At 34.3% G+C, this 12,357-nt stretch overlaps 1 protein-coding gene across 1 annotated transcript; it reads left to right on the top strand.

The window, feature by feature from the left end:
• Positions 1-4,662: 4,662 nt before the first annotated feature.
• Positions 4,663-9,320, top strand: LOC139889653 (violaxanthin de-epoxidase, chloroplastic-like). The gene is made up of 7 exons (XM_071872591.1): positions 4,663-4,731; positions 5,346-5,384; positions 5,615-5,666; positions 6,201-6,310; positions 7,944-8,083; positions 8,310-8,406; positions 8,874-9,320. The coding sequence occupies exons 1-7, from the start codon at positions 4,663-4,665 to the stop codon at positions 9,318-9,320; spliced, it is 954 nt and encodes a 317-aa protein (XP_071728692.1).
• Positions 9,321-12,357: the final 3,037 nt, after the last annotated feature.

Raw genomic sequence — 12,357 nt, 5'->3', positions numbered from 1 at the left:
ATGTTGAACAATGCGTCATGTGCTTGCAAGTTAAAGCCGAACACCAAAAGCCGTATGGTAAGTTACAACCGTTGGAAATCCCGAAGTGGAAATGGGAGCACATTACCATGGATTTCATCACAAAGTTACCTAAAACGGCGAGAACCCAATTTGATTCGATTTGGGTAATAGTTGATCGATTGACGAAGTGCGCTTTGTTTCTTCCCATTCGGGAAGCGATATCTTCGGAGACCTTGGCTAAGTTGTTTATCAAGGAAGTAATCTCTCGACACGGGGTTCCTATATCTATTATTTCGGATTGAGATACTCGTTTCACATCTCGGTTCTGGGAAAAGTTTCATGAAGATATGGGTACGCAATTGAAATTGAGCACGGCGTATCATCCTCAAACGGACGGTCAAACCGAACGTACAAATCAAACTTTGGAGGATATGTTACGGGCGTGCATTATTGATTTTGGTGGTAGTTGGGACGAGCACTTACCGTTGGTGGAATTCTCGTACAATAATAGTTATCATACTAGTATCGGGATGCCACCTTACGAGATGCTTTATGGGCGTAGGTGTCGAACTCCGATTTGTTGGGGTGAAGTGGGCCAAAAGGAAATCGGGAGTACCGATTTGGTCTTAGAGATGAATAGCAAGATTGATATGATTCGGACTCATTTGAAAAAGGCTCAGGATAGACAAAAGTCGTATGCCGACAAGCGTAGACGAATGATCGAATTTCAAGAAGGTGACATGGTGATGCTTAAGGTTTCGCCATGGAAAGGTATTATTCGGTTTCGAAAACGAGGAAAGTTAGCTCCTCGGTTTATTGGTCCTTTTAAAATTTTAGCTCGTGTTGGTGAAGTCGCGTATCGTTTGGAATTACCCGAAGAGCTTGCGGGGATCCATAATACATTTCATGTTTCCCATCTCCGTAAGTGTCTTGCGGATGATTCTTCTTGGATGCCTCTAGACGAAATCGAGTTAAACAACAAGTTAGAGTATATTGAGGAGCCGATTGCTATACTCGATGAGAAGGTCAAAAGGTTGAGAAATAAACAGGTTAGGACTTTTAAAGTTCAATGGCGTCGGAGTAAAGGTTCCGAGTTTACTTGGGAACCCGAAGAGTTTGTGTTGGTTTATCTTCCCTCTTGTCATGCGGCTTGGATCGCGAGGACGCGCTCCGATTCAAGTGGGGGAGAGTTGTAAGACCCTAATCTTTATTGTACAGCAGTGTAAATAGAGTACATAAAGTGTGGGAACTATTGTACAGTTAAACAGAAGTCAGAGTGTGATCTGGGCTGGGTGCGCTCAGCGCACACATAGGGGTGCGCGTGGCGCACTCCTCACTGTAGCCGGGTTCTGCTTGTTTTTCAGATATTTTGATGGGTATTTTGGTAATTTCACATGGGGGACGACTTAAGGGTTCCAAGATCAGATTGTGGAGCCTCATTACTCCATTTTCAATTACTCTTTCAATTCCATTTCAATTTTAGAGAGAGAGAAGGATTTTTAGAGTGAGAAAGCTCAATCTAAGGGGGAAGAAGCTCATTTCGGTTTAGAACTCGGGTTATAAAGTTGTTCATCTCCTCTCTAGCTACGTTTTGGTTGTGGTGGTATGTTCTAACTTTGATTTCCTTACTTTGATTTATGTATGGGTTAGGGTTTGGGTAAATGAAGAACATAAAATCCATATTTGGTGATTTTGGGTGTTCTTGGGTGAGATTGAGTCATGAAGACTCAATGGTAACTAACCTAGGGTTTCAAGGTGTTAATTGATGTTTATGAATCCTAATTGGTTAGTAAATTACTAGCACACCTAGATGTTTAGTAAATGGGTGTATGTGGGTTTGTGAATGACCCGAAATGGGTGTGTTGACCTTAAAGGGGTCAAATAGGTAATAATTGACCTAATTGGGTGAAATGGGTATGAATTACCCTAAGTTCGTGTTATTTAGAGTTAGTAGACCTTAATCACTAGCTTTTAAGTGATTAACGATAGTCTTGACCCTTAAGGGGCGGTTTTGGTGAAAATGGGGCATTTAATGCTCACAAGTGTAGTGTTGGTATTAAGTCCAACTAGTTTGTGTGTTGATCGAGTACTTATTGCATTAGGTACTTGGCTTTGAAGCTTGCGAAGGATAAAAACCGTCACCGAAGTATTAAGGTGAGTGGAATATCTATATATGTATGTATATGATTTACGTGCCGTGTTAATGGTGTCACATAGCCGTTTTGTGACCATAGTTGTGGGACATAGCCGTTTTTGTCCACGTTTATTATTTATGCACATAGCCGTGTTTGTGCATATAGTGGCGAGTAATAGCCGTGTTTTACTCCCACGTTGTTATCCGTAGTATTTGTGCACATAGCCGTGTTTGTGTACATGATTGTGAGTAATAGCCGTGTTTTACTCACACATTGATCAAGTGATGCCATAGCCGTTTTTGGAACACTTGGGGGTTATGCCATAGCCGTTTTTGGAACACCTCGGGGGTTAGCATGCCATAGCCGTGTTTGGAAGCTAACGGTTGTTATGAACATCGATGACTTGTTTCGCGAAGTCATTCCCTTGCGAAGATTTGGTTAACCATGGTTTATAGTTGTTGACGTTAGCATTTAATTATTATTGAGAATATTATGCTATTGATGTGGCTAGTTGTACGACTTGACGATACTAGCTTGTTTGTTGAGACGTTATGCGTTTGTATGCGTTATATGATATCGTGGATGCGAGTAGGTAAGTCTTATATGCATGTATATATTCATTCTACTCACTAAGCGTTAGCTTACCCTCTCGTTGTTTACCATTTTTATAGGTTCCGGCGTGGACAAGGGTAAGGGCATACGGTTGGATTAGAGATCCCGCTTGTTTGATAGGGGAAGCTTTTGGATGTATTGGCTTTTGAAGTTTGACCGAGATTTGGGTAGTTTAATCCCAAACACCATGCTCATAGTGTCGTTTGGAATTTAAACTAGTGTGGTCGAAACTCGAACTTTTGTATGAAACTCGTAAAACGGCCGATGTGGGCCCCGTTTTGTAAAACTCATTTTATTATGGAATCGCGTGAGTTTTAACTATTGTAACATATTGTGAAAAGCGTTTCGTCTAAATATGTCGGGAAGTGGGAGATCTTTATTTGAAAAATTGCAATTTTGGACAGAACCTGATGGGGCTTGTGCGCGCCGCGCACTGTACTGTTTATATAAAAATTTTTTTTTTATTCCGCGTGATTGTTTGTATAATGGTTTGGGTTGTTACAGGTTTTCCATGGATTAAAAGATATTTGTTTGTGATTTTACCATTACTTCACTCTTAAAATGTAAGAGGTACCTTCTATTATTGATTTCATTCTGCATCTTTTTAGACTTTTGGTTTACTCCATTGTAGGCCTGTTGATAGAGGTATGATATGGAATGGAAATGCGAAGATTTTTATAAGTAGTTTTCTTGTATTGGAAGAAGAACAAAAAGATGTTTTTGTATGTATTACTTATATCGAAGCGCGAGTTGTGTACTACCGTCTTCTTCAAAGAAGTCATTGATGTGGTAATCTTTCTTTATAAATGCAAGTAGCTACACTTATCCTTAATTTATATTGAGCTATTTTTATACTAATATATATTGTGCTAAATTTCATCAAGAATTGCCCATGTTAAAGTTTTTTTTTTTCAACAATGTGCTTAATTAGTAATTTCCTACTGTAACATTTCATAGATAAAAATCCATATGACTGACTATGTAAGCTTCTCATTTCATAGATAAAAGTCCATCACTCTGAATATGTAAGCTTCTCATTTATGGCCTGCCTATTTTATTCTTCGAATTAGGTACCAGTTTCACTAATTTTGCATTTGTCTATGTGCTTATAATAGTCTGTTATTATTCCTCGAATGGGTAGGTTTTGACACCTTTAACAAAAGTGGAGAAGATTTGAATTTTGAAATGGATGAGATGTTGTAACTCAAGATCATTGTATGGGTCCTTTTGTTTGTGACAAAACTTAAGGTAAGTTTACTGTCAGTTTCTGTTACTGTCATTTATGATTTCATTATGTTGATATTTAGGAGGTTTAACTAAAGTTGTATGAAAGATGGTTAAGTCTAAAAAACTTTGTGTACTCATTAACTTTCTCTGCTTTTGACTTGCACATAGCAGATATTCTTGGTATAGCTTGTGTATCTTCTTGATTGTCATACAAAATAAGGTATCTTTGAAAAAAATATGAATTATAAGTATGCTATATATGATATATAGAGGTATTTAGTTTAGGTTTAGATGTATATCCCATTTTAATTTGCATAATCTGATGTAGCTGGAGGTGGCTTTTTGTAAGAAGTACAAAAAATCCCAATGTTAGCTAACAGTTTATGGAGAACTCTAGTGATTACAACATGTTGTCGAGAACTCGATTGATGACAACGATAATAATGTTGTAAGTATTACTATTATCCTACAATTTTTTATTTTGATGCACATATGGCATCTGTTTATTCTACAGTTTTAAGAAAATGTAATTAAATTCTCGAGCTCGATCCGATTTAGTATGTATATATTGTGATAAAATATTTTTAATTTATTTTCCATAGAAGCAATTTTTCTTGGGATGGTAAGTATTGACTTTGGATTCTGACTTTTGTGTTGTAGGTTCAATTTTAGATTGGTAGCATTGTTAATGTGCCTAAAGGAAGTGGTATTACATGGAGATAATGGTTTAGCAAAGACTGGCATATATCAAAGACTGGTATTTATTTGATTGACTGCCTAATTGTAGATGGGTTAAACTTTATTTCAAATGGGTCACATGTAATTAGTGTAGAATTATTAGTCAAACATCTAAAAGCCCCTTCAGTAAAAGCAACATTAACATTCATCATCTCACTTTACTTCAAGAAACAAATGAACAAAAATAGGTGATAAGTTACTTGCCTTTAGAGAATTGATTTGATTGGTTTTGGTTCATTCTCATTTATGGGTTCAGTAGATGGAGATGGGACCCAAACGATCGATATTAAGATGACAAACGTCGAAAAGAATTATGTGTAAATAAATTCAATCTCCGCTTATAGGTTGGCTATTTGTATTGATGTTGTTCAGATTGTGCGTAAACTTGAAGCTGCAAATAAAATAAAGGAGCCACTTAAATCAGACTTAATAAATGGAAATTGGAAGCTTCTATACACACATCTCAATCATAAATGACAAAAAAAGGTGGCAATGTTAATTATGTCTCTTTTTTTTAGTATGTACTTTATGAAAGCATAAAATATAAATGATGTGTAAATCGACACATTTGCTTCTAAATTTGCATGCTTTTTTAGCAGTTAGTGTTTTTTGCAAACTTATTGCTTATTGCAGAGACCTAAAATTTTAGGAGCAAATGGAAAGATTTATCAGGCAATCAATGTAGACACTCTCAGAGCACAAAATATGGCAGCGTAACATTCTTTTACTAATTGTATGCTTCTTGCAAGTGCACATACTTGAATATCCTTTTCACTATCCATTTAAACCGAGTCTTTCTAAGGTTTTAATATACGTTTCTTTCTTTTTTATCAGTATTTGAGAATGACTTTATCCTTATTTGTTAGTTTAAGCAAGTAAATTATTGGTATATTTTTTTATAGGTTCGGGCGTTAACCAATCACGCTGTCTTAGAAGATGTGATGATTTTTGAAAGTAATGAATTGTTAAAGATGGTTTCCATTTTGTTTGTTAACGTTTTGTATTTTAAGACTACGCTTTTGGATTGTAGTTTTTGTTTGTCTTTCTTTCAAATATTCAGTTAAACATTGTTATTTTTTATTTCGTAAAACTTGACGAATCATGTTATTTTATCTACATGTTTGATTATATAACATATAATTAAAAAAAATTCCTTTAAAATCCCGTGATTCCACGGTTCTCTGTACTAGTAATAAATATTACATGTCTAAGATTTAATCGAACACAGCTGGTGTAAAATTTTTTTTGGTCAAAAAAGTGGGGGAATTTTCCCTTTTTTTTAGCTAAATATATTTTCACATTCACACTTAAATTAGATTTGTTTTTTCCTCCTTATTTCACTAAAATGAATGAATTGTGCACAGTTGAAAACACAAGTCTATATTCCATCTTCCTTTCCTTTTATTTATAATATGGCGGGGTTATTTCCCTCACCCATTTCACTAAGATACTAAGATATTTGTTTAACCCATTCACTAAAATACTCAGCTCCACCACCATCTACGGAGACCAGTGCCGCCAGCGCCACCACCCAACCAGCGCCACCACAAACCACTGACATCGCTTGCACTCAGCCGTTTGCTCCAAAAGCCGTGCCGGTACGAACGATCGATAACAGAATCTGTATTTGAAGAATAAATCAATTCATTTGATTTTTGCATAAATCGTAATCAGGTTAGTTTTATATATCTGGATGTTGATTCATTTGATTTTTTTGCGGTAGTTAAGTCGGGAGTTTAATTTGTGTTGTCCTGCTATCACTATTACTTTTATTTGTAAAAAAATCTAGGTGTTTGGATTCTGTTATGTTTGATAATTGTCAACAACATGGTTCTTCATCAATCAATTGGATCTTTAAATGTTAGAGGTAACCTTAAAATTTCATTTGCAGTTTTTCTTGAAAAACCTTTATATTGAATTAAAAGGAAATTGTAGAAACAGTACATAAAGATGGCATCCAGGTACACAAAAATTTTCCAACCCAATTGTGACTTACATAACTAAAACATTTATGAACCAAATTTGACCACACATGTTTTAAGATTAAATGTCAGTATGCAAAATGCAATAGCAGTAAGCAAACAAAGATATCAGGGATGGATGTTTTATATTTAGAGTATGTTTTTATAATGCTGGGATGTTTATACTACTACGTTAAAATAACAATTTTCTTATGAGATGTGCAGCAAATACGCAATGAACAAATCTTATGAGATGTGCAGTTAAAAGTAAAACCTTTGGGTCGGATATGAGTACATTCAGTTTTCTAAGTATTCTATTGATATTGATATTGATAATAAAACTATAGCCAAAATGAAAAAAAAGTCATAGTTTTGACTACTTGGACACTTCACCCGTGTGTGTCAAATGGGGGTCAATTTGGATAACCATCAATGTAGACACGTCTCATATGGCGAGTTAAGTGAGTTTGGATGTTTTAGCTAAGTTTTGGTAAAAACTGAAAATTGATTTAGAATGTAGACCCTGCAAGCTTCAAAATGGTATATGATATGGTTGTGATGGTCGAGTATAAGCAGGTTTTAAATTGATGTCAAAATGGAACTTTGTATGCAGAACCACATTGCCATCAGACCTGGATTCATGTCTTTTATCGTTTTTGTTACATTCACTTACGTGACTTACATGTACAATTAGTATTGCATTCACATCTTTGTCATATGTGGTAATTTATTTTCCTGAATAACATGTGCCTTTAGTACCAGCAAATTAGCAAAAAAAAAAAAAAAAAAAAAAAAAAAAAAAAAAAAAAAAAAAAAGTTATGTTTATCGCTGATAATAACGAGTTCGTTTGTATGTATATTTTGTTTGCTAATATGGCATATTATTAAATGTTAGGTGCTCGTGACCCACAAACTATCAAGTAGAGACCTATAATTGATATCTAATTGTGTTTATTACCTTCATTTAACATGATGATAGTCTGTTACTACAATGACATTTGAATACTAGTTATTCAACTCCAATAAGGAGAAATCTCCAATACATAGCATCAACACAAGTGTAGAGGTAATTTCTTGTAATAATTATTTGGTGATGTTCTTCATGTTTTTTTTTTTTTACAGTGTTACTACATTACAGGGATGACTGATTTTTCATTTTGAATATGATTATGTGATATTGAATATCTGGAACATTCTAATTTTCATTTTGAATCTTTGAATATTGAAATCTTTTTTTCTTTCTTTTTATGAAGGAAATAAATAATTAAAGGGCGCGACTTTGATTTTTCAAAGACAATGGAGACAATTTGTACAGTTGGCTATCGTATTGGTTTGCACATTTGTTGTGATTCCCAGGGTTGATGCTGTTGATGCTCTTAAAACTTGTACTTGCTTACTCAAAGAATGCAGGTATTTCACCCAACTCTTATTTCTTTTACAATTATTACTTTTTTAAATTCAATAGAAACATATATTCACAATTTCATTTTGCTAAATTGCTATAATATAAAGTTATAAAAACTCTACTGCAATCCTTATCCTTGTTACCCTTTATCATCTATTAATCTTGAATATGGAATTTTATGACTTATCTTATTTGTAAGCTATTAGTATTAAGAGTGTGTGCTTGTTATAGGATCGAACTTGCGAAATGTATTGCAAACCCGTCTTGTGCAGCAAATGTTGCTTGTCTCCAGACTTGCAACAATAGACCTGATGAGACTGAATGCCAAGTAATATCTTCTACTCATTCATTTTTTATTTTTTATTTTTAATTTGTGTTTGATGTGGACATTTTGACCCGTTTACTTATAAATGGGTCAAATTGGGTTGTGTTTATATAAATTGGGCCAATTTGGGTTGTGTTTATATAAATTGGGTCAATGTGGGTTGTGTTTATATAAAATGAATCAAATTGGTTCAACGGTTTAAACAAAGGTTGAAAGTCACCCGAAGGCTTATTTTTATATGCATACAAGTTCCTAAACCGGTTTATATAAAATTTCAGATACTAATTGTAATTTTGTTGTTTTCTAATCTTCAAAACTCCTGAAATTTGGAAAAAAAAATGTAACCCTTAACAACCACACCCGTTATAATCCATTACCCAACCAGCCCGACCCACTCATCTTGCCACCTCTAAAACATTATGCTACAAACGATCTTGATTTTCACATATTCATGAACTTCTGTTTCACAGATAAAATGTGGTGACTTGTTCGAAAACAGTGTAGTGGATCAGTTCAACGAGTGTGCAGTTTCACGAAAGAAATGCGTGCCACGTAAATCTGACGTGGGTGAATTCCCGGTCCCGGATCCAAGTGCAGTGGTCCAAACCTTCAACCTCAAGGACTTCAGCGGAAAATGGTTCATAACAAGCGGACTAAATCCGACATTTGACGTTTTCGATTGTCAGCTGCATGAGTTCCACATGGAATCCAGTAAACTTGTTGGCGATCTGACGTGGCGTATAAAGACTCCAGATGGCGGATTCTTTACTCGATCTGCAGTGCAAAAATTTGTTCAAGATCCGAATCAACCGGGTGTAACTTATAACAACCACGCCTACAATGCACCTCACAATACATCACCAACGACAAAACGAACGAAGCCGCGACAACGCGCGGCCCGTTCCGTACCTTGTTGATACTAGACAGAAAGCTCAAGTGCTTGCTGTTGATAGATCATTGGCTGATTAGACCTGCTGTTATATTTCACAATAAAACTCTATAATCGTCTTTTAGGAACTTAAATAGTATATTTGTATATGTATATAATTAATTGTAATATGATCGGGTTTAGTTGTTTTCTGTTACTATGATCAAGATATATATGATCTAAATGATATTGTAATCTTAACCCTATGTGCAGAAATTGTATATTTTTATATGTATATAATTATGTGCAGAATTTGTATATTTGTATATGTATATAATTAGTCGCACTAATGGATGCACAATTAAATTTACAGAAGGCTGGAGGAAATTTAAAAAAGGCTGAAGGGTGTGTAAAATACATGATGTTAATGGAGTAATTCTAGCTGAGTTGACCCGTCAGCACGTACATGATACATAAACAAATGATGTTTTCTTTAACACACTTGTATATTCTATTATCTAGAGGCTAACATTAGAGTTTTATGTTACTGGTGGTGATGCAACCTTGCATCACATAAATCTATCATTTCAATTGGGTCCCCTTGTGTGACGACCCGGAAATTTTCGACCAAATTTAAACTTAAATCTTTATATGATTTCGACACGATAAGCAAAGTCTGTAATGTTAAGTCTCAAAATTTTTGAACTGTTTTCATAAATTCATTTGACCTTTGACTATACCCGACGACTCACGATACGATTACGTGTAAATAAATATGCATATATTTAATTTAAATGTATATATATATGTATATAATAATATGAAATATTATATATTGTAATTGTTAGAATTAATTATGTAAAATAATAATAATAATAATATATAATAATTATTATTTAAAAAGAATCTATATATATAAATAAAGTATATAGAATATATATATAAAGTTTCGAAGTTATTTAGTAAACGACGGTAACGCTCAATTGTCATTCGATCGATATTAGACGAGTTTAAAAGGAACTTATGTGATTTTAAAATAAACGGTGATCTGAGAAATAGTTATATAAATTATAGCTTTACTAAAAGTAAATTTAGGACCTAATTAGTAAATTTTAACATTTTACCTGGGATCGAGCGCGGACAGTTGATTTAATAGTTTTAAACAATTAATGACGTTTCTATAAATTAATGATTAGAATGAGTAAAGATGTTTAATATAAAAATTTAGGATTTTTCTGTGTACTTTTATCCATTATCAACGGAGCACGAAATCCAGTCCGTAAATGATGACGGCTAACATATTCACACGTTTATTATTATTATTATATTATTAATATTATTATTATATATATATTACTGTTCTAAATTGCCCGTGATTGAATCTAGAAACCATATTATTGATGGTGTACTGTGTGTGTTGGTTATTATATTGTGGATTAATATATTCTTTCATTGATTAAAACGTTTGGAAAATTATCAACGTTTGGAAAATTATCTTGTTAATTACTGTGTTCTACTTTATATATTACCTACATTCATTGCATGATAGATACACAAAAACCACACAACTCTAGCATATATTTATGTTTTCTGTGGGATCGAGCAACCAAAAACCATCCGTAAATCTCCACCCTCACAACCTCCATCATAACCATCAACCCTCATGAGCCATCATCACTATTCGAGAACCACCACTGTTAACCACCACTGTTAACCACCACTAAACCACCACAACAACCACCGTGATTACCATCACCATCAACAATCTGCAACCGTTACCACCCCATCGTAAAAACCCATTTTCTATTTTCTTTTTGTCTCCTTCTTTGCTGTTTCAAGCTCGAACACCGGAACCACTATGGCAAAACACCACCGCCATCTTTATCATTGATATAATACCCGATTGGTTGCTGCAACACTGCTATACACTTGCTACTAGTCTCCTGTTTACTGTACGAAGACGACAACCAGGCTGTTGTACTGCAACACGTATTTTCCTATTTCTTTCTCTTTCGAACACCATCACAGACCACTGCACCTGTTCAATCAAATCCAACAAAAACCGCCAATCACCTCTTGTTTCTCTCGTTTATTAAAACACCACCTTTATCATTCCAACACCCTTTTAAATCATGCAAGATAAGGACATATATGAATAGTGTACGTTTTAAAAATTGGATCCAATCTCTTGGACAAAGGTGGCCGACAATTCCAAATACTAATAACCCACTTGGAATATTAAAAATGATAATGGAATGTGACATAATGATGATGTAGGAGGTAATCAAAGAAGTCGACTACCATTGTTATTTCTTTTTTCTGTATCTGTTGAGTTTCAAACGCAAAGAAGCCAAGAACCAATTCAATAACCAAATTATTCGATGGAGTTGTTTTGCTTGTTCCTGTGTTCGAACGAGACTCCCACCCAACACACGCAAGTGTTTCTGATTGAAAACCACGCCACTATCTTGTTATTACTACTGCTACAGTACCTGTTCTATCTTTTATAGCGAGTTAATGATGATATCATATATGATTATGAGCATAATAGTGATGATGAGGGGGATCGTAACGATTGTGAGGATGTTAAACCGTAGGATTTTGATTATAATTATGATGGTAATCGAATTAATATGATGAGTTTATGATGATAATGATTGATACGATGATAGTTAAGATTATGATACATGATTATGATGGTGAGTTTCATTTGCTCCCTTTTTACTTACTTTTACAATATATATTTTTGGGCTGAGAATACATGCGATATTTTATAAATGCTTTACGAAATAGAGACAAGTGATTAAAAATGATATTCTGCGGATTGATGTGATAGGTAATTTAGTTACATGCTATAAGAGCATGTAAGCGCGAATCCTAAAGATAGATCTATCGGGCTTGACACTGAAATGTCCCGTTCTTATTGATTAAAAACGTTCCATATTAATTGATTTCGTTGCGAGGTTTTGACCTCTATATGAGACGTTTTTCAAAGACTGCATTCATTTTAAAACAAACCATAACCTTTATTTCATAAATAAGGTTTAAAAAGCTTTACGTAGATTATCAAATAATGATAATCTAAA

The sequence above is a fragment of the Rutidosis leptorrhynchoides genome, chromosome 2, assembly GCF_046630445.1.
Source record: "Rutidosis leptorrhynchoides isolate AG116_Rl617_1_P2 chromosome 2, CSIRO_AGI_Rlap_v1, whole genome shotgun sequence".
Taxonomy (NCBI): domain Eukaryota; kingdom Viridiplantae; phylum Streptophyta; class Magnoliopsida; order Asterales; family Asteraceae; genus Rutidosis; species Rutidosis leptorrhynchoides.
Note: the sequence above shows the minus strand (reverse complement) of the source record. Positions and strands in the feature narration are given on the sequence as shown.

Excerpts from the sequence above, each read along its gene's own strand:
- LOC139889653 (XM_071872591.1), top strand. The coding sequence starts at position 4,663 with ATGTGCCTAAAGGAAGTGGTATTACATGGAGATAATGGTTTAGCAAAG. Across the intron at positions 5,667-6,200 it reads AGATGTGATGATTTTTGAAA|CTCCACCACCATCTACGGAG; the intron begins GTAATGAATTGT and ends TAAAATACTCAG. Across the intron at positions 8,407-8,873 it reads CTGATGAGACTGAATGCCAA|ATAAAATGTGGTGACTTGTT; the intron begins GTAATATCTTCT and ends TCTGTTTCACAG.